Source organism: Carcharodon carcharias, chromosome 10, assembly GCF_017639515.1.
Source record: "Carcharodon carcharias isolate sCarCar2 chromosome 10, sCarCar2.pri, whole genome shotgun sequence".
Taxonomy (NCBI): domain Eukaryota; kingdom Metazoa; phylum Chordata; class Chondrichthyes; order Lamniformes; family Lamnidae; genus Carcharodon; species Carcharodon carcharias.
In genome coordinates, this window is record NC_054476.1 from 62,357,457 (window position 1) to 62,381,077 (window position 23,621).

Consider the following 23,621-nt stretch of genomic DNA (forward strand, 5'->3'; position numbering starts at 1 on the left):
TTTGTCTGACTCCTCTACAATCCCTCCAGCATTTATCAAGAACAAGGGGAACCTTTGTGTACATACTACAGTAAAATACCGTAGATGCTTGAAATTTGGAATAAAAACAGATAAGGCTGGGTGAGCAGCATCTGTGGAGAGAAACAGAGTTAACGCTTCAGATCATGACTTTCATCTGAAATACGTAAATATATTTGCATATCATACTGTGTAGGATTCTTAATTTACATTTTTGGACATATAATTGGTTTATTGAAAGACCATGGCGACATGTGCCGAATTGTGATAATACAAATAAAACAAGTAATCATAATTCGGAGCATTGTTATAGACAAGAATAAAGTAAAGAATGAAATGTTCACAATTCTGAATATTTTTAATGTACAAATAATACATTGTAAAACGCAGGTCTCTTTAATTTACAGAATACTCTGCATTTTGCATTTAAGTCCTTAGATCATATGTTGTCAAGTTGAATTCATTAAATTTTCAATCATTTGCATACTTTTGAGTTTTATGACATGAGGAATTGGGCTGTCTCAGTCTATTCATATTACGTCTTATTTGCAGAATGGTATCTTTTCTCCTTTAATTCCATTGCATATTTACTTTCATAATTCGTGTGGTATTGATGAAAGGAGGGGGTGACATGGTGATATTGTCATTGGACTGGTATTCCAGAGACCCAGAGTAATGCTCTGGAGACCTGGCTTCACATTCCCACCATGGCAAATGGTGGAATTTGAATTCTATAAAAATCTGGAATTAAAAGTCTAATGATGACCACAAAACCATTGTCAATTGTCGTAAAAACCCATCTGGTTCACTAATGTGTTTTAGGGAAGGAAATCTACCATCCTTACTTGGTCTGGCCTACATGTGACTCCAGAGCCACAGCAATGTGGTTGACTCTGAAATGGCCTAGCAAGCCACCCAGTTCAAGGACAATTTGGGATGGCCAATAAATGCTAGCCTAGCCAGTGATGCCCATATCCCATGAACAAATAGATAAAAAAGATGGCATTATGTTACTGGAGAGAGAGGATATTCCAGAACATCCTAAGGACAGAATCTTTCTGACTAGAGGTAAGGAATGAAAAAGGTGCAATAATATTGATCGTTTTACTATATAGAGCACCACCTATTGAAGAGTATGTAAAGAAACAAGTTTGCAAAGAAATTGCAGAGAGGTGCAAGAATTAGAGAGTAATTATAATGGGGGACTTCAATTATCCAAATATAGACTGGGATAGGAATACTGCAAAGGGATGGAGTTTCCGGAGCACGTTAATGGTAATTATTTCAGTATGTTTTCGGTCCAACAAGAGGGCAGACACTGTTGGACTTTGTTCTGGGCAATGAGTTGTCCAAGCGGATCAAATATCAGTGGGACAGCATTTAGGGGACAGTGACCACTGTATCATAAGGTTTAGGTTTCCATGAAAAAGGACAATGAACAATCCAGAGCAAGGATAACTAATTGGGGGAAAGCCTACTTTGATGGGATGAGAATGCATCTGAGTCAAGTGAGTTGGAATCAAATGTTGGCAGAAAAGACAGTGGCTGAAGAATGGGCCAGCTGCAAAGAAACAGTATTGCAGGCAATGTCAAGGTATATTCCCTTGAAGGGGAAAGGTAGGGCAAACAAATCCAGAGTGTCCTGGATGACAAAAGTGGTAGAGGTGAAGATTAAAAGGAAGAAGTGCATGTACTACAGATGTCAGGTAGAAAATACAATGGAGAATCAGGCTGAATACAAAAAGACCAGAGGGGAAGTGAAAAAGCTAATAAGAAAAGCAAGGAGAGAACATGAAAAGAAACTGGTAGCTAACATAAATGGGAATCCCAAGATCTTCTATAAGCATATAAATAAAAGGGTGGTTAAAAAAAAGAGTAGGGCCGATTAGGGCTAAAGAATGGGGACTTGCACATGGAAACAAGAGAAATAGCAGAAGTTTAAACGAGTACTTTGCATCTGTCTTTACAAGAGAAGAGAATGCTCCCCAGGCTGAGGTAAGAGTGGAGATAACTGGTATACTAGAAGAATTTACAATTGAGAAAGTGTGGTGTTAGAAAGATTATCTTTACTTAAAATAGATAGGGTACCAGGACCAGATGAGATGCATCCAAGGGTATTAAAGGAAGCGGCTGTGGAAATTGCACTATTCATAATCTTCCAGTCTTCCTTAGGCACAGGAGTGATGCCAGAGGACTAATATTAAGGATAGAAAGCAGAATGTGATAATAGCCAGACAAGGATAAGCACTCAGGAAAGAACAACATGAACAAATAACAGATGGCCCTAGTGGGGGTGGGGGGAGGGGACAGTGGTGGGGAAAAAAGATTGAAAATAGGCTAAAAGGTGGGGAATAAAACAATGAATAAAAATATATTTTTAAAAAGTGGAAAAAATAAAAATTTAAAAATACATTAAAAAATAAAAATGGATATTGAAAAAAGGGGATAATAAAGGGGTGAGGATGGAGGAGAGAATTCATGGTCTGAAATTGTTGAACCCAATGTTAAGTCCAGAAGCTGTAAAGTGCCTAATCAGAAGATGAGGTGCTGTTCCTCCTGTTTGCATTGAGCTTCACTGGAACATTGCAGCAGACATGTGGGCGTGAGACCAGGATGGTGTACTGAAATGGCAAGCAGGAAGGTCTGGGTCATGCTTGCTGACAGACCGAAGGTGTTCCGCAAAGCGATCACCCAGTCTGCGTTTGGTCTCTCCACACTGGGAGCAGCAAATGCAGAAGACCAAATTGAGGGAAGTGCTGCTTCACTTGCAAGGAGTGTTTGGGCCCTTGGACGGTGAGGAGGGAGGAGTTAAAGGGGCAGATGTTGCACCTTCTGCAATTGCATAGGAATCCAACTCAAAAGGGAGGTGGATTGCTATCTGAAAAGAGAATGTGGAAAATTATGTAGATATGGCAGGGAATAGGACTAGGTAGAATGCTCTTTCAGAGAACCAGTGTAGACTCGATGGGCCCAATGGCCTCCTCCTGCATTGTAAAGATTCTGTGTTTGTAGCAAGAGATAGTGGCAATAGGAGGTGGGATTCAAGAGTTTTCTAGCGTAGTCCAGACGAAACATTTTCTACTTTTCAGCAAGGGAACACATTCATTGTTTGATTTTGGCTTTAGCTATCCAAGGTCAGTTTTAATGCTCATTTCTAAACACTTCAGAGCTAGTTTGCAAGCTCTTTGGGAAGTCCAGCATTGCAAACCAGCGCTGCGTATTTAACAATCAGTCTTATATAACTATTAAACACAGTGAATAGGTCAGTTTGAGATCTGTTGTGATGCTTGAGAAGATGAAAAGACGTAGCATGTGAAGTCTTCCATTTTCTCTCTCAAGCATTTCATGCACTTGGTAATCCCATCTGATATTACTTGGAATGTGGCTTCCTAATAGTCTGCGCAACAAGCATGCACTAATCTTAGCATCGTTTAAGTTGATATGGAGGGATCAGGAGGGTTGCACACGAAACACAATTCCATATAGTTGCACTTTTGCGGGTTTATCTAAGTTTATTCTGAGCATCCCAACTCAACCTTTTACATAGAACTTTTATGTAAAAGTTCTACAAATATATTAGATGACAAATATTATATACAACATAAAGTTAACCGTGAACTAATTCTATGCACACTGCACATGGTGTATAATGACAACACATGTTGCAATATCAAGCTGCACAAACTCAAAAGACCTCTGGTTCAATCACTGATCAGTTATGAGTCGGAACAGTACAAAGCTCATTGATTGATGTCAAAGTTCCTAACATTAGAGAAGCAGAATTCCATTAGGTAAGGTCAAGATCAAGCTCAGATTCACTGTTAAATAGCCTGTTAACATACTCAGTCTAAACTCACGTGAAGAACAGGCACTTACATGACGTTACTGAAGGAAGGCAACGCTGGCACTTATGCAATTGTACCTCAGTGAGAGCCAGTATCATTGGAGGACAAAAAACAAATCTTACATTTTTTTTATAATAAAGGAAATTGTGTAACACTGCTCAGAAAGTGATGGAAGGATTTGGTCTGTATGCGCAAGTGTGAATAAAAAATTCCCAAGTGTAACCAGGTAAATAAACACATTGTGGATAAAGAGACATCAAAAATTCCAGCTTCCCTTTGAATTGCATAAGTAAGTTTCCATTGGTGTGTAAAACTGAGAAACTGAAAATTGGTCTAATCCCCCAGCAGAAAAAACAGACATAATCCCCTCGTACTTCAATTCAGGGGACAGCACTGGTTCCAAATTACATAATTAAGATTATCCATTTATATTGGATGCTGGCACGTTCATGTTATTGTCATTTTCACTGAAAGATAAGAAAAACAAAACTTGTACTTATGTAGTACTGTTGAAATATCCGTGAAATACCTGTGAAGTGTAACAATTTATGTAGGTAAACGCAGCAGCCATTCTATACCATAAACATCAACGATATGAATGACCAATTAATCTGATTTTTTACAGTCTTTGTTGAGGCAGGAATTTTGACTAGAACACTAGGAGAATGCCCCATTCATTGAAGATAATTGTAGGATATTTAGTACCCTCCTGAACAGGATTTTGGTTTACTGTCTCATCTGAAGGTTGGCACATCTCTACCAATGTAACATTTCCTTAGTGTCAGCATTGATTATATCAAAGGCAAGAGTGCTACCAACTCACCCAAGCTGGCACTTGGACAGCATTAAAATTGATAATAATTATGTATATGTATGCATTTTATACTGCAACCAACACCATATGGAAGTCAGGGAACAAGCTTGGAACCTGCCTCCAAAAGACAACGTAGCACAATTAACAAAGTATAACATGGGACGGTTCTGCAATGGGACCATATACTGCAAACTCTGGAGTTATTACATGAATCAAATGGAGCAAGAAATCCAGAAGTGTGCACCTGTCACATTAGTGTACCACGCCCAGAAGCTGTACCCTTCCCATAAGCATCAAAATTGTGTAGAATTCTAAACATTTTCTGAGCCTATTCTTTTGGAAGTGGTATTCCTAGTGCTGTGTGATTCTGCAAGTTCTGAGCTTTTTCTACCTCTTCTGGTGAGCAGAAATCTTCCAGAAACAGGGTCGCTAAGTTACTCAGACGTTTGTTTTTGGACATAGAGAACCGTAGCATACACTCAACAACTGGTATTGCTGTGATTTCTTTCCGGGACAAAGGAGTCATCAAGTATATTAAAGTGGTAATGGCAGACAGTACTATGTCCTCATTAGGGCTGGATAAGCAATCCAGGACTGCCTGAGCTCCATTGTTCTGCAAAATGTATTCCTTGTTCTCCTTGTCTAAACACAGGTTACAGAGACCACCTGAAGGAAATAAAAAACATTATCAACACTTTGGTCCATGAAAATTTGGAGAAGGAGGTAATGTACTAGAAGTACAGGTGAGGATATGATGAATGGTCATTCACATTAAATATTAATAATGCTGTAAATGTCCTGACAGTTCCCTTCCCATTTAGCGCACACACAAAAACAAGATCACTGATTTATAATTACCACGAAAGAAACAATCTTATTCTGAAAGTCCCATAATACTTTGGAATAGAAAAATCCCTAATGATAATGTACAGGCACACAGCATAGCATAAACATATATGCCCAGCCTTCCATGAGGAAAGTCTTGGAAGATCTACCATTACCTATATAAAGTTTTGAGGGAGTCTGAAGAGCATCCATTACACTTCAAAGGGCCCAAAGCAGAAAGAAGGCCAATTATTTTATATGCAAGTTAATTCCAGATCAATAACCTAATGGTGAGGAAGTTTTACAGATTGACCTGGAAAATTGTAATTGCTATCTGAAAATTCCCTCATTAGCGGTAATTAAACTATAACTGACCTTTGATCAAGGAACTGGCCACAAGAATCAGTGAAAAGCCCCAGGTCATTGCTGATTATGAATGTGGGAAAAGTCATACCCAACAACCAGGTTCTTGGCAAGATTGAAAGAGTACTCGGCCTCAAGTTGCGTGGGAAGGTTATTGGACAACCCCTGGACAAGGGGCCAAAAAAAAATAAGAACAAAGCCTCAAAATCAGTTCTCCCTTTGAACTGGTCTCCCTGGCTTTTTTCACAAGTCAGAATGACGTATGGCCAAGCTAAATACGCAAGGGATTGTGACCTGCCTCAGCTGAGTAACTCTAATCGATCTGCTGCCGGCATTCCGTTTCACCCAAAGAAAAGCTTAGTTTCTGATTCCCAGGCATGGTTTTGAATGTGATTAGTCTGTAACCAGGGACAGAAGTCAGAAAACTTTATTTGTGTTAAATCTCCATTCCACAAGTGCACCACTGACTGGGTGCATATATTATTTCCTCAAGCTTTCTCTCTTCTTTCCCTTCTCCCTCTAAGTTCTTGCAGAAATAAAGTTTAAGCCTTTGGAAAAAATACTTTCCTACAGGAAGTACTTGAGCAATGACCTTAAAGGGACATGTCAGGTTAGCAGTTAAGCATAACAACCATATTTCAAATCCCAGAGTACCATTGAGCTACATCACAGAAAATCAGATAAATAGGTAAATATAAAAATCTTGAGATGGTATTACCAATGTTTCTGGTATTGTGCTTTTTCAACATATAAATACGTCATATTTAATTAAAAAGCATATTTCTTGCTGATTGATTATGACAACATTAGCACAGTTTGGAAGATCCATATCTCCCAACTAAAGGAGTGTGAAAAAAGACAATTAAAAATTTAGGTTTTACCTATTCCAAATTCTACAAATCTTTCATTATCTTCTGTGAGCATATCCAGGAATAGGTCAATAACCTGCAGCTGTCGAAGGTATTGATAGTTACTGGGATCATATGCAAAATTAGCCAAGTTCGCCAGAACTTGCTCCTTTGCCTCTGAGAAGTTAGAATAAAACAATGTTAGATTTTATACACACAGGACTGGCATTGTCATAGTCATTGGGACTGACATGCACAATCACAGAACAAACATCATGTGAAAGGCAACTTCAATAATGTTTGCCCAGAATGCCTTGAAGTACTGCAACAAATTGATTAAAAAATACTAAACAGCATAAATTGAAGACAATGGCAGTTTTGTGTGGCAAAAAACATGAGCACAACAAGAATATTAGAATCTGTGCTTCACTTCCAAACATCCCTGTGATAGTTCCTTTTTGAACATCTACTATTTAGAATCCCATAGTTTCAATCCTGTATTGCGTCTGATAATCATGGATCACCATCCTACATTTTTTGTCATCCTACCTTGACTATCAGTATCTTGAAACTCGGTAACCAGGGCTTGTAGGTAGTCAAACCGGTCTTGGGATTTACCTTCCCTCAGCTGACCTGAACTGGCCATTTTACTTGATCTCAAGTCAGCTGCACATAAAAGAGAAAACTGATTACAAACCTAGTCCAATTGCAGTATGGAAATAGTGGTGGGACATAACCTGATTCCAGCTGGTGGAAGAACAGAGAGATAGGATTAAAAAATAAGAAACTGCGTAATCATCTTCAAACATTTGAGGGCCAAATAGTCTACTCTTGTTCCTATGTTTCCGTTGTAAACAAAATGACAGAACAAATGAGCCAATTGGCTCACTCATATTTCTATGCACTGCTGGCTTAGGAACTCAGTCCAGCCACAGCCATATTAAAGTGACAGTCCCACATGGCTACACAGTTCACCATGCAGTGGAGAAGCTGCCATCATGATCCATGATCAAGGGTCTCTCCCCCTTACAACTCTGATACATTCTTTGTTTTTCCAAGCATATCACTCTCTTCCACCATTGTTCTTCAAATTCCTAGTCATTTGCTGTTAATGCAAGGTGATTTATTGGCCAAGATCTGCTCTATTAGTATCAGCACTGAATGGCTTCTCATCCGTGGTACTTTAAACTTCACTTCACCTCCCCAGGTCCCTTCTCACCTGGCTTCTGAGTCCTCAAAGTTTAACTTAACCCTGAAATAAAATTTTCCATTCATTGTCCCCCACCCCTTTGTCCTTATCACTCAAACCTCTCCCAATCAGTAAATCATCACTTTCTCTGTCCATCTCCCCTTGCAATATTCTCATCATTGCTCCTAAAAAAAATTAGCAATACTCTTTCAACATCTCCAGCTCACTCTTTTGCCTTCCACAAAAACACTGTTAACTTTATCAACATTGATGACCAAGTGCAAGGAGCTTATGATGTAATTTATCTCTCAGAGCAAAGCTATTCATGCAGCCACCATTTCCTCCTCACTCCCAACTCAATCCTGAACCTATAATGCAAATGGATTTTCCCACATCCCCAACCTATATTGCCCTCATGAGACTTAGCTCCTGTTCTCTCAAACACTTCCCTCATAAAACTCCTGGAAAGTCAAGTCAACTACCTATTGTGACATATGGAGACTGATTACCTTTCAAATCACAAGAATATCTATATTTTTAATATCTATATTTCAGACTGCTAGCTTTAAATTTGTTTCAATATAAGTCTCTGGAACAATGCCGGAAATACTCGGCGGTTGGTTGATTGTGGTTGGCATCCTTCCATCTGCAAAAGATGATGTTAATGTAGCCTTGGAACTTTGGTGAGGTCAGATGAGATCATTTGCTGCATTTCTTTTGATGGCTGAGCAAGCAGATTCTGGAAAGGCAAAGTCTGCCACAAGTGAATAAGAACATAAGACGTGAGAGCAGAAGTAGGCCTTTCGACCCATTGAATTTGCTCCGCCATTCAATGATATCATGGCTGATCTGATAATCCTCAACTCCATTTTCCTGCCTTTTCCTCATAACCCTCGATTCCCTTACTGATTAAAAACCTGTCTATCTCAGCCTTGAATATACTTAACAACCCAGCTTTTACAGCCCTTTGCAGTAAAGAATTCCACAGGTTCACTACCCTCTGAGAGAAGAAATTCTTCTTCATCTCTGTCTTAAATGGGTGATCCCTTACTCTGAGATTATGCCCTCTGGTCCTAGACTCTCCCACAAGGGGAAACAACCTCTCAGCATCTACCCTGTCAAGCCCCCTAAGAATCTTATATGTTTCAATAAGATCACCTCTTTCTCCTAAACTCCAATGAGTACAGGCCCAACCTCAATCTCTCCTCATAAGAAAATCCCTCCATACCCAGGGTCAACCAAGTGAACCTGCTCTGGACTCCATCCAATGCCAGTATATCTTTCCTTAGATATGGGGACCAAAACTGTCACGGTATTCTGTGTGTGGTCCAACTAGTGCCTTGTATAGTTTTGGCAAGACTTTGCTATTTTTATACTCCATTCCCTTTGAAATAAAGGCCAACATTCCATTTGCCTTCCCTATTATCTGCTGAACTTGTATTCTACCTTTTTGTGATTCATGACACAAGAAGTAGTCCCTTGTCAGTGGCTTGGGATGATCTCTGCTGACGCTTGTTTGCAGGACTGGTGTCCACTGTGGAGCTTCTGAAAGCATATCTCATCATGCTGGTGAGTCCCAGCCCACAGCTGGTGTCTGTTGCCATTTGAATCGATCGTCAGTTGGAGTTTCCCAGTTCTAGTGATTGCTGTTGAGGGCTTTCATGCCACTTTTGATAGCATCCTTGAATCGCAGCTTGGCATTCTGCTGGACTCTTGGCACAGGCAACTCTCCATATGGTTTATGCTTGGGATACTGCCATCTTCCATCCTGTTCACATGCCCAAGCCAATAAAGCCCTTTTTGCTTGACTAGTGGTAGCATGCTTAGCATATTTGCTTTAGAAAGGCTTCATTGGTGACTTTGTCTCTCCATGTGATGCCAAGGATGCGCCATAGACACCAGATATAGAAGTGACTGAGCCTCTGTTCACGATCAGCACAAGTTGTCCAGGCTTTCCTACCATACGGCAATGTGCTGAGGATACAGGCCTTACAGACAAGCATCTTGGTCCAGTGGGTGAGTCGGTTGTTTTCAATGCCCATTTTGTCAGTCAGCCAAAGTTGGTGGCTGCCTTTCCAATGTATGTGATGGACTCTTTGTTAAGAGACAGGTTGTCCGTCACCGTAGATCCAAGGTGGCAGAACTTACTGACTGCTTCCAGTGGTGTGTTGAATCTCATCATAGGCAGATGCACAAAACTGTGTCCGATAACTACAGTTTTCTTGACACTGCCGGTGAGGGAGAATATGACACATGCACAGGACAGACCATCTATGAGCCTTTGAAGTTGGTCTTCTGTCTGGGCAACTAATGCAGCATCATCAGCTCACAGAAGTTCTCTGATCACATGGCACACCTTTGTCTTGGCTTTCAGCCTTGATAGGTTGAGGAGTTTCCCATCTGATCATGTGTGGAGGTACATTCCTTCCATGTCAGAAAGGAAAGCACAGGACAGAGAGAAAGGTACTAAACAGAATAGGGGCTAAGATGCAGCCCTATTTCACCCCATTATTAATCTCAAAACTGTCAGAGGTGGAGCTGTATTGTGCCATGCATATTATCATGGAAGGACTGTATAAAACTGTGAAGTTTGGGAGGACATAAAGATTTTCTCTGGTATCCACTAGAGGCCCATCCTGGTCATGGTGTCAAATGCTTCTGAGAGTGCCACAGGAGCAAGGTAGAGTGGTGTTTGCTACTCTTTGCACTTCTCTTGAAGCTAACAGAAAGAATAACATGCGTACCATGAACCTGTCTACTCTGAAGCCACACTGTGCCTCCGGGTATATTCTGTTGGCTCATCGATGGAGCCTCATTAGAATGACTCTGGCAAAGGTCTTCCTACTGACGTTGTACAGTGAGATGCCCCAGTAGTTGTTGCAATTCTCTTGATCACCTTTGTTCTTGTACAATGTGATGATGTTTGCATCACACATCTCCAGTGGGACAGAGCCTTCTCTCCAGCAGAGGAGATTGGCTGTGAGGTATGACAGCAGGTGAGACTTTCCATGCTTGAGTGTATGGTATTTCCTCCTTTCCAAGTGTTTTCCTTGCTGCTAGGGAGTCAATGACCTTTTCAAGCTCAAGTAACAAGGGTTCTGCATCAAGCTCATACATGACAGATAGCTGCAGAAGATCATCTAGCACAGGCAGAGAGAAATATTTTTCACGTCATTATAGCTCAGAGTCGTGATCTACCTAGCAGCCATATGTTCGTTCCTGTCAGGGAGTATTTCTCCATCTGTGGATTTCAAAGGAGCAACTTTGGTGATGGTGGAGCCAACTGCTCTTTTAATATCGTCATACATAGTGCAAAGGTTATTCGTGGTCAACTAGCAGTTTCTTTGCATAGATTGATCCAATACTTGTTGGCACAGCACCTTGCTGTAATGTGCACAACTGCTAACACAAAATTGTCACGTGCTTTAGGATTGGGGCCTGGTGAGCTGTGTTCTTTGCTTCAGTGACAGGAGTCATTGCCAAACATGGTTACTGCAGTTTTGTAGTTGATTGACCACAGAGATTTCAGTGCTTCATCTGCATTATCTGGTGAGCCTTCAGGTTGAAGAGACTGCCTGAGAACTTCTGGCCTTATGTATGAAATGTTGATGTGCAGCATGCCATTGTGTTTGGACTTGTATATTTTCCTTCACCCTACAATTGACAAATGAGTAATAAGTATCACAATTTGCACTGTGATAGGTCTGGGTGTGAAGGATGCGAGACATATCACATCTTCTGCTGATTATCTGGTGCCGATGTCTGCCCTGGAAGATAATGCAAAGTCCACACTCTGCTCAAAGTTCTAGCAGCCATTTAAGTTTATCTTGCCGACACCATGAAGACCAAGTTACATTTGCCATGAAACTGTCTATGCACCAACTCTTACTTTAAGTCACCCGAGAGAAATAACTTTTCTCCATGTAGCAGAAGCTCCAGAATATCATCTAGAATGTCGTAGAGGTGATCTTTGTCTTTGGCGCTGGTTGGTACATAAGCGCAGACGATGTTGACAAAACCTCCATGGTATGAGGTATTCAAAAGTCACAACAGGCATTAAAATCATCTGCATCAATCTGTTTTTGACAACAAAACCCATTCCATGTCCACGGTGATCAGCTGCACTTTCGCCATGCCAAAAGGTATAATTGGCCTCACATAAAGATCCAATGTCATTCAATCTAGCCTCTTGGAAAGCAGCAATGTTATTGGTGAACTTGTGTAGTTCAGAGTCAATCAATGCCATATTACGTACATTGTCTGTTGACTGCAAGTCCTCATGTACACAAGCACACACAGTCCTGACATGCCAGCTTACAAACAAAGAGACTTCACTTTTCGTTTCTTCAGTACCTAAATACCATCTGCTTGTCAGGATAGGATCCCTGATCCTCATGCTCCAATAGAGGAAGGCAGACGTTGACGGGTCAGCACCTTATTGGTTGGGGGTTGCCTAACTTGAGGCAGACAGTAACTGACCAATAGATTGCAATGATCCTTTCCACCAGAAGCAACCCATGAAACCCTTTCCTTGCACTAATTAGACTGGGAGCATAACCCATAAACCGCTTCCTACATATTGGTCCACTCACTGGTAAGAGTAAGGATGAAGTGTCCTCTCCATTTGTTATTAAGGGTGAAGTGCCCTCTTCATTTATGCAGGCTGCATAACCTGGGCAGGATTTGAAGACACAAACTTCCAGCATCTGCATCTCCCTCTTGACATTATAGACTAAATCCAGAGGAAGGGCAGGAGCTCCTACATCTGGAGGTCACTTGGTTGCAGGAGTTACCAGAAGTGCTTGCTCAAGGTGATCACCAGCCATTTACAGGACTCCACTTCATTGCATTTTATTCCCCCAAGCAAGGGGGCTCTGGGTACAATTTGACCTGTTGCTGGGACCTGGTTGATGGATGCAAGGGCATGTCCACACACCAGTGGGCCCATATTTGCATCTCTGGGAGCCAAGGTTCCTCTAAGCATAGGGGCTTAGTTGCACTACAGAGGCATCCTCAATTTTAATTACTCCACTATTGGTAGCTGTGCCTTCAGTTTTCTACACTCTAAGCTTTGGAAGTCCCTCCCTAAACCTTTCCACTTCCCTTTGAGAAACTCCTTAAAGCCTACCTTTTTGACCAAGCTTTTGGCTATCTACCCTTTTACCTCCACCCTTATCATCCAGGACCCAAAGGCCCCTTCCTGATAAAACAACGATTTACTTGCACTTCAACAACAACTTGCAGTTATATGGTTGACATAATAAAATATCCCAAAGCACTTCATAGGAGAGGCATAAAGCAAAACGTTATACTGAGCTTCATAAGTAAAATTAGAGCAAATGGGTTTACACAGGAAGGTACTGTAGGAAGTAGAGGGAGTATTTGAACTAAGATGTCTGAGTTTGAGTAAAACTTATATTAATCAAGTACAGCTGGAAGTCGACATTGAGAGAAATGTTCGCAGAGATATTACACATTTCATAGGGAAACACGTTTGACTAAACTTGTGACTAGTTATTGAAGCAACTCGTCTTCATTTTGTGAAACATTATTGAACCTCACTCCAGCCACACTCAGCATAAAATAATGTAAACGGGCACTGAATCCTCTCCGACCTCATATGGCAGGGAGAAAGCTCAAACCCGAACAGCCTGATCCCAGGACACAAAAAGCCTAACACAACCATTGCTCAGTTTGGATTCTAACTGGTTACTCACCTTGTAACCAAACCGGAAATGCCTTATAGAAAAACATCAACGTAATTTCCTGGAAACCAAGACACGTCGCCGAAGTTTATGAGCATGCGCACCCAGGAGCGTCATAATTACTCTTCCAATTTAGCGCCATCTACCGGTGAGAGGCATTTCCATTTAAAGGGACAGAGGCAGAAAGAAAGACTTTCTTTATCCAGCGAGATAAAAACAAAAAACTGCGGATGCTGGAAATCCAAAACAAAAACAGAAGTACCTGGAAAAACTCAGCAGGTCTGGCAGCATCGGCGGAGAAGAAAAGAGTTGACGTTTCGAATCCTCGTTCTGTTGAAGGGTCATGAGGACTCGAAACGTCAACTCTTCTTCTCCGCTGATGCTGCCAGACCTGCTGAGTTTTTCCAGGTAATACTGTTTTTGTTTCTTTATCCAGCCCCTGTCACGACGCCAGACGTCTCAAGTACTTTTGAAGTGTAGTCACTTTTATAAGTGGCTATAGGAAACACAGCAGCCAATTTGTGCATAGCAAGCCTCCACAAACAGAAATGTGATAATGACCAGATTATCCAGATAATCTGTTTTTATGGATTAAGATTTTCCCTTCGTCAGGCAGGCCAGGGAGTGGCTGTGAAATGGATCGTCGCCCGCGATTAAGGCCTGTCTAGCAAGAAGTGTGGCTCTACACTGGCCAGGAAGGGCCGAATGGTGGCAGGAGTGCCAATAGTGACCCGGTGGCCGGTTTAAAAGCGACCTAGACAGCCCCTGGAATGCTGCCATGGAGGACGATCCCTGAGCCAGCACTATGGACCCAAGAGCAGCTGGACACGGCAGGCAGGAGGCCAGATCAGGCGGACACTCAGCCCCCCCACTTCTCTGATGAGTGCCTCACTATCCTCCTGGAGGAGGTGACTGCCAAGAGGGACCCCTCTTATCCCAGGGATGGGAGGAGGAGGCTACTACACCTCACCAAGAGGGCATGGGAGCAGGTGGCAGCACTGGTCAGCAGCTGTGACGTGGTGCAGCGCTCCTATTTGCAGTGCCAGAAGCAATTTAATGACCTGTTGCGCTCAGGAAGGGCGAGTACCATGTTGGCAAGGGTCAGTGTGCAGATATGTTAAGATCTGGCCATCCCCCCATGGATCTCAGGGGTGCTAGAGTTTGTGTCAACTGTCAATCACTCTGGAGTTGGCCAAGGGGGTTAGTCCTGGCTGCTTGGACTGATTGTCTTGCAGCTCGAGGGCCATGACTCTGATGTGCCCTGCCAGGTGCTCCTCAGCTGGGGTTGGCCAGGCTACAATGGCGCTGCATGTACAGAGTAGACTAATCAATGCCCCTCTATTGTTCCAGGACAAAATGGCCCAGAACAATACAGAAAGGTCGTGGACCAGCGGAGGCCCCACTGGCCTCCTAATCCTCCTGAGGTACAAGCAAAATGTCCTAGAGCTCGGGAGCCAGCATGCCCCACATGCAACTGGATGTAGAGAGGCAGGAGTGCCAAACAACGGTAAGAGTGCAGTGCACAGAGGTGAGAATTTCAGCTTGTGCAACCATTCTAGTGTAGTCTCTTCATTGGTGTGAGGCTCGAAACTGGAGTCCCAACTGATCATTGGAAGATGAGGGCAAAATGATGCAAATCTCCGTTGTCCCACCAGGGTGCCTGGCATGCACCGTGACAGTGTGATGACTTTAACTAATGACATGTCCTTCTTCTCCCTTTTAAGTTCGCCAGAAAGTATTTGCTATCCAGATCCAAAGGGCCATCCCTGACACCAGAGGACCACCAGATGTCATTTGCACCTGCGTCACACCTGCTCTCTGAAGCAGGCACCAGCGCAGATACCAGCATCTCGGTGAGCATTAGAGCGGTGGCTAGTATCTCGGTACACAATTGCTTGAGGTGCAGGCGGAGGCAGAGAGTGCCCTGGGTGCCAGCAGTCAGAGCCCTGCTGGGGACCAGGACAATGTTCAGTTGAAGGCTGATGATGAGCCTGTAGAGTCGTCCATTAGGCAGCAGATGCTGGGTGTCTGAGTGAGATGTGCGGGAGGATCAGGTGGAGATCCATGAGGGTGTGCATGCTATGGTCTCCATGATGGAGGAGTGCATGTGGAGTGTGAGCACTGCGTTGACCGTCATGGTCAAGTGCACTGTCTCCTCCATTGATCATGGCGACTTTCATGGAGATGCTGCTCCAGGGACAGAATGAGGACTTCCTGGGATTGCACTTGGACTCGCAAGCCCTCACACAGGCACCAACCTCAGGTGGTCAGTGTCAGTGTGGGAGATGGATGAGGCATCCAATAACCCAGCCAGGTGCCCATCCATCAATGGTGTTCAGGAAGGTCCAGAGTGACCTCATGTTGGTCCATGAGCTGCTTGTCATCTCTGCAGGCTCCTCTCAGGGCACTCTGGATGACAGCAGCAGCTCCTCCGTCCCTCCACCAGTGACCGTGTCATCTGATGAGGATGCAGTGACTGGGGAGATGCCAGCCATTGCACTGGTTGCTCCCTCCCAGGCGGGGTCAGCACAGGTTCCACTGGCCAGACAACGACTGCCAAGGTCATCAAGGCCAACAAGACTGCAGAGTCAGCAGGCTGTCTCCAATGCCAGTGCCAGTGATGGGGGAAACACCTAGACATAGCACTCGCTAATGCAAGTTAAAGGCACCATGAGCACAAGACGGACTGGTCATGGGTGATTTTATGTTCATTTTTGTTTACTTTATGTATACCGGTCTGATGTTAGATACCAGAAACATTTCTGTTAAGATTACTGAACTGTCAGAATAACATTTTTGTCATGCCTGAGTATGCTTTGCCTTTTTATTTCATTAGTGCGGAGAATGCCAGTATGTAATGCTGGACATAGGTGGCTCTGAACTTTATTTCACAGCAATGAGTGTTCTTTGGATTCAAATGAAAGGGTCCTTTCAGACACCTGGATGGAGGCGGCAGCCCTGGCACGCGTTTGAAGCTGGTCTTTGGTAGCCTAGTTGAAGGAGCATTGGATCAAGGCACCCCTGGTGTCCTTGCCTCTCTGTAGGTTACTGAGGTCTGACTCCGCACCCTCAGTATTCTCCTCACCATGCTCTTCTTCTGACTCACTACTGGACTCATCATCTGTGGCCTGTAGAGCTGCGTTAAGACCCTTTCCTCCAGTGGGACCCCCTTGCCAGATTGTGGAGAGTGCAGTGTGCAACCATGATCAGTGACACCCATTCTGGGGATATTGTAGAGCTCTCCCTGAATGATCCAGGCATTGGAAGCATATCTTGAGAAGACCTATGGTCCTTTCTACCACTGCCCTTGTGGAGGCATGACTCGTATTGTAATGCTTCTCTGCCACTGTGGCGGAGAGGCGTAATGAGCCATCTTTCCAATGGATAGCCCTTGTCACCCAGCAGCCATTCATCCAGTCAGGCTGGAGCACTGAAGAGCCTCGGCACCTGGGAGTGTCTCTGGTACACTTCATGGCAGCTGCCAGGGTATCTTGCACAGACTTGTAGAATCAGCATCCTGTGATCATACACTATCTGCATGTTCATGGAGTGGAAGCCCTTCCTATTGATGAAGGCACTGGGCTTACCTGCTGGCACCTTGATGGTCACATGTGTACAGTCTATTGCACCCTGGACGTGGGGCAACCCACCAATCACTGCAAAGCCTCTGGCTTTCTCAGCCTGGCTGGCCTTGCCATGCAGTAAAGAATAAAGGTCAGTATCCTCCTGAACAGAGCTTCTGTCACCAGTTCGATGCAACTGTGGACAGCTGATTGGGAGACTCCACACTGATCCCCCACTGACCCCTGGAAAGAGCCGGAGGCATAGAGGTTGAGGGCCACTATGACCTTCAGAGCCACTGGCATGGGGTGTCCACCCACACAGTCGGAGCTGATCTCAGGCCCAATCATCTGGCAAATGGAGGTCACGGTCTCCCTCGAGAGGCGGAGCCTCCTTCGGCATTTCACCTCAGAAATATTGAGGTAGCTGCATTGCCACCTGCAATCCCTGGCAGCAGGATAGTGGCATCTTCTGTGACCCCTTCTGCTTTGGACTACCTGCTGGCCCCACGCCCTTGTGCCTGGGCCTCTCCTCCTTCGTGTCCTCCCTTGGAAACTGCATAGGGTCACCTGGCCTCCTCTCCCTTCTGCCCCGACTCTTCTTCCTCAGAACAGGTGCCTCCAGTGGAGACCACAATCTCCATTACCCGGATACGGGAAGGCTGTCTGATACCTGGAAGGGTCCACACAATCTGAATCCTCCGGGGGCCTAACAGGCAGCAATGAGTCCTGAAGTGAATCCTGGAAATTGTAAGAATGAAGCCCAGAACAGAGATGAAGCTGCCAAGTACCAATAAGCAACCAGTTGCAAACTATCTCCAAAACTCCTCAATACTCACACTGGCAATGCTGCTGACACTTTTTATCGCGCCGTTGAATGGGGTTTGTGAAAATGTCAGCTGGCCACCTGCCCATTTTGCCCGTGCGACATACAGAAAATCGCATGGGCAAGGAAAATTCACTGTCAAATGGACTGTTAACGGCCTTAAGTGGCTGCTTAATTAATGGCAGGTGCCGCTCCAGCAACCGCATGCATCTGCTGAGCGAACTATCGCGCGAGCGCGCGAGGATGTCAGGATGCTCATCCGACATCATTGCGCACTATTTTACTCCCAATCAGGTCAGGCGCGCGCCCACCCACGGGACAAAAAGTTCTGCGCACCATGTAGATTGCCGTTAAGTATTCCAGGCCACCAGGAAACACACCCCTGCTCTGCTTTGAAATAGTGGCATAGGACCTTTTACATCCACCTGGTAGAGTAGACGGGACCTCAGTTTACCATCTCAATGGCACCTCTGACAATGCAGCATGCTCTCAGTACTGCACTGGAGTGTCAGCCAAGATTTTTGTGCTCAAGTCCTGGAGAGGGACTTGAACCCTGAACCATATGACTCATATGTGTCTGTGGCTGGAGACACAGCTGACAGCTATAATGCTTTCAAAAAAGTATAATTCAGGGAGCTCTCTACTCAGCATTAACCACACAGTAATGAATTACAAGTCAATCTGAAACAATCATTTTAGTGTAATCATATGTTTGGAAAGTTTAAATGACCTATTGTTCATGTAAAAGCCTTTATAGGTAAATAAAGCATTCTCAATTTTTTTTGCCCTATATCTCTCAATTTTCTGTATTCTGAAGTTATTTGTTTTTATTTGGGTTTAAGTGCACATCCATCCATTGCTATCTTATTAAAATGGAATAAACATTTTTTGGTTGCCTGTCTGTAAATATATTGTACCACAAGGATCAGTGCTTGAGCCTCAGCTATCTACAATCTATATCAATGACTTAGGTGTATGGGCTGAGTGTGTATCCAGACAATATAAGCTAAGTAGGAAAATAAGCTGTCAAGAGGATGCAGAGACTGCAAAGGAATGTGGATAGGTTAAGTCAGTGGGTAAGGATGTTACAGATGGAATATATTGCAGAGAAATGTAAAGTTATCTATTTTGATAGGTAAAATGTAGAAGAGCAGAACATTTTTTTCAAAGGTGCGAAGGAGTGCAATGTTAGTGTTCAGAGAGACTTGGCTGTTCTTGTACACAAATCACAAAAAGTTAACACACAGATGTAGAAAACAATTCAGCAAGTAACATTGACATGTCTTCCTTCTTCCTTAACTGAGGTATCCCATCCACTTTGGTTGACAGGGCCCTCAACCGGGTCTGACCCATCTCCCGCGCATCCGCCCTCACACCTTCCTCTCCCTCCCAGAACCAAGATAGGGTCCCCATTGTCCTCACTTTTCACCTCACCAGCCTCTGCATTCAAAGGATCATCCTCTTCCATTTCTGCCAACTCCAGCATGATGACACCACCAAACACATTTTCCCCTCACCCCTTGTCAGCATTCCATAGGGACTGTTCCCTCCAGGACACCCCAGTCAATTCCTCCATCACCCACAACACCTCATCCCCCTCCCACAGCACCTTCCCTTGCAATCGCAGAAGGTGTAACATCTGCCCCTTTACCTCCCTCCCTCCTCACCGCCCAGTGGCCCAAACACTCCTTTCAGGTAAAGCAGGGCTTCACTTCTATCTCCTTCAATTTGGTCTACTGCATTCGCTGCTCTCAATGTGGTCTCCTCTACATTGGAGAGATCAAATGCAGACTGGGCGACCACTTTGCAGAACACCTTCGGTCTGTCCGTAAGCATGACCCAGACCTTCCTGTCTCTTGCCATTTCAACACACCACCATCTTGTTCTCATGCCCACATGTCCGTCCTTGGTCTGCTGCTATATTCCAGTGAAGCTCAACGCAAATTGGAGGAACAGCACCTCATCTTCTTATTAGGCACTTTACAGCCTTCCAGACTTTATATTGCATTCAACAACTTCAGACCATGAACTCTCTCCTCTATCCTCACCCCGTTTTTATCCCTTTTTTCAATATTTATTTTTATTTTCTATCCACTTATTTTTATTTATTTCATTTTTATTCATTTATTCATTGTTTTATCCCCACTTTTTATCCTATTTTCGATCATTTTTCCCCACCACCGTCCCTCTCCCCCACCCCACCCCCACAAGGGCCATCTGTCACTTGTTCATGTTGTTCTTTTCAGAGTGCTTACCCTTGTCCTGCAATTATCACATTCTGCTTTCTTATCTTAATGCCACCAGCAGCACCTCCTTTAGCCCGTACCACTGCCCTAAACACCCCCTTTGTCCTTTTGTTCATGACATCTTTATCAATCTCTCCTTTGCCCCCACCTATCGCTGGCCTATTATCCAGCTTCACCTCTTCCACCCCCCCTTAAACAGTATAAATTTCATCATATTTTTACTTCTCTTTAGCTCTGAGGAAGAGTCAAACGGACTCGAAACATTAACTCTGTTTTTCTCTCCACAGATGCTGTTATACCTGCTGAGATTTTACAGCATTTTCTGTTTTTGTTTTGGAAATTACAGAGATTGGAGCTGTGATGAGACCACACCAAATAAAAGACCACAAAAATTGTGTTTATTATCATTCTGATGTTTATGGGAGCATACTGTGTGAAAATTAGCTGCAACGTTTCTTACATTACAACATTGCATATGAAGCACATGAGAAAATGGGCCTTTCAGTTAAACACCTGGAAAACCAAGGTCCCACAGCACAACACCTAACCCATCGATTAAGATCAGTAGCAAGATCCTGGAAAATGTGGACCATTTTCCATATCTTGGGAGCCTTCTCTCGATGATGGCAAACATAGACAACAAAATTCATCATCATCTCCAATGAGCCAGCTTAACCTTCAGCCAGCTGAGGAAAATACTATTTTGAGGACCAGGAACTCAAATCCAGAACTAAGGTCATGGTTTACCAGACAGGCAGCAGTAATTCCATGCTCCTATATGCTTCAGAGACCTGGGCAACCTACAGCAGGGACTTCAAATTACTGGGAAATTACTACCAGTGGTGCTCCAAATCCTGTGACAAGAAAAACGGTCCAACAGCAGCACCCAAACCAACATGCCCAGCATCAAGGCACTAATAATGCAAAGCCAGCTCTGTTGAGCAGGACATGACATTTGTATGCCTGACCTGACTCACAAAACAACTGCTGTAGTCAGAACTCAGTAGGAAACTCCCAGGAGGACAAAGGAAACACTTTAGGGACATCCTCAAAGCATCCTTGAAGTGGTCAAACATCCGTGCCGATCTCTGGGTTGTGACTAACCAAAATGGAGAAAGTTCATTTGGGAAGGCACCGAGTACATAGAGAGACTTCAATGGGAACACACAATGGTGAAGTAAAGGCATCAGAAAGAGCACCACAAACCTCCCAATGAGTTATCTAAGCACCACCTGCCCCCTCCCCTCCTGGTGTCAGAGTCTGCAGATTGCACTATTCTCTGGCTTTGAGAAAGCTTTTCACTAGGAATGATTTTGGGCTTACCATCAATATAAAGAAGACAGTGATCATGGCACAACACTGCACCACACTAAAAGTTGTACTCAGGTTCTGCTACTTAGGATTAACTGTCAGATAACTGCTTGCTAGACAAACTAGATAATTTTTATGTTAGAAATGCAGCAATCACATCTCACCAATTGACAAAGCATATGTGGAATGATATGAAGTTACCATTGAATGGCTAAGTATGGTTCAACCATTGCTGTAGTGCAATGAGACATGAACCACCTACAGCAGGTATGAAAGATTAAACTCTTCCTATGCCTGCTGTTTTCAATGTATTCTAAGTATTCAGAGTGGAGATAATGTTCCTGACACTGAAGTACTCAAGGAAATTAAGTTGCCATGATGGGCATATGCCAAAGATCTCTCAAATGCAGAAATTTCAGATGATTCAAGACTGCTGATATGACCAAGACAAAAGTTTAAAAATACTTGTTAAAAGTTTTCAAGTACCTTTACCAACAGTACTGTAAGCTGGGAAGAAGTGGCTAACAACAGGCCATTTTGGAGAACTTCGGTGGATCAAGGAGCCAAAGATGCTGATGAGAGGTGGCTGGGAGACAGGAAAGAGAGCAAGAAGAAAGCACATCAGGTTTCAAGAGTCAAAACTTAGCCCGTGATTGTGCCTGCACAATCTGTGACATAGGCTGATATTCAAGAATTCGGCTCCAACCACTCACATTATTGTAGCATGGCAATATGTATTTAGCTGCCTCTCTACTTAACTGTAAACATTTTAAAGTAATGCATCAGAACTCCAAATGTCACATTCCAGACGCCATACAGTCTCGTTCAAATTTATGTATCTCATTTAGTTCTGGAGCCAAATGTCTGCAGTTTCCTGCAAACAAAGTCAAAGTTCTACAGCGTGACTTGTAAGCAAGCTGAAGATTAATTTAAGCAATGAAGCTACACAGTGTAATTGTTCATATATATAGCTATACTTCAGCAGCAGAATCATCCATTGTATTTAAAATGGTATAATGTTTCCTGTTTCTGTCTTTACAAAATAGTGCATTCCGATCATGATCAGTGCCATGTAGTGTTAACAAATAATGTAAAAACAATACAGTATGTCAGCACGTGCCAAATGTCACACTCTGGATATCACATTCCACACATCTAATGATGGCACTTTTTGTATATACAATATAATCTTTAAGAAGAGACAAAAATCCCAATTTTTTATTTGTTCAGGAGTCGTTGGCTGGGCTAGCATTTATTGCCCATCCCTGATTGCCCTTGTTCAGAGGACATTTAAAAGTCAACCACATTGCTGTGGGTCTGGAGTCACACATAGGCCAGACCAGGTAAGGACAGCAGATTTCCTTCCCTAAAAGACATTAGTGAACCAGATGGGCTTTTACAACAATCAACAATGGTTTTGTAGTCATCACTAGACATTTTATTGCAAATTTTTATTGAATTCAAATTCCACCACCTGCTGGGGTTTGAACTCTGGTCCCCAGAGCTCTCATCGGGACCTGGAAAAATTTATTAACTTTGCTTCCAATCTCCATCCCTCCATCATTTTCACATGGTCAATCACTGACACTTCCCTGCCCTTCCTTGATCTCTCTGTCTCAATTTCTGGAGATAGACTGTCCACCAATATCCATTACAAGCCTACCGACTCCCACAGCTACCTCGACTACAGCTCCTCATACCCCGCTTCCTGTAAGGACTCCATCCCATTCTCTCAGTTCCTTCGCCTCCGTCGCATCTGTTCTGATGATGCTAGCTTCAATAACAGTTCCTCTGACATGTCCTCCTTCTTCCTTAACCGAGGTTTTCCACCCACGGTCATTGACAGGGCCCTCAACCATGTCCCGCCCATCTCCCGCGCATCCGCCCTCACGCCTTCTCCTCCCTCCCAGAAACATGATAGGGTCCCCCTTATCCTCACTTATCACCCCACCAGCCTTTGCATTCAAAGGATCATCCTCCGCCATTTCCGCCAACTCCAGCATGATGCCACCACCAAACACATCTTCCCTCCACCACCACCGCCCCCCCTCCGCCCCTGGCGGCATTCCGT

The 23,621-nt window shown here is 43.6% G+C and overlaps 1 protein-coding gene across 3 annotated transcripts; it reads right to left on the bottom strand.

Moving 5' to 3' along the window:
* Positions 1-3,510: 3,510 nt before the first annotated feature.
* Positions 3,511-22,216, bottom strand: armc7 (armadillo repeat containing 7). 3 transcript variants are annotated; one of them, XM_041198186.1, is made up of 4 exons: positions 22,037-22,216; positions 7,263-7,379; positions 6,747-6,890; positions 3,511-5,343 (listed from the first exon to the last, which is right to left on the bottom strand). In XM_041198186.1, exons 1-4 carry the CDS (start codon positions 22,170-22,172, stop codon positions 5,006-5,008), a joined length of 735 nt encoding a protein of 244 aa, XP_041054120.1. In that variant the 5' UTR covers positions 22,173-22,216; the 3' UTR covers positions 3,511-5,005. The 3 variants fall into 3 exon arrangements, with proteins under 3 accessions (XP_041054120.1, XP_041054123.1, XP_041054121.1); XM_041198189.1 differs by lacking the exon at positions 22,037-22,216 and adding an exon at positions 13,620-13,679; XM_041198187.1 differs by lacking the exon at positions 22,037-22,216 and adding an exon at positions 9,349-9,776.
* Between the last annotated feature and the right edge of the window lie 1,405 nt (positions 22,217-23,621).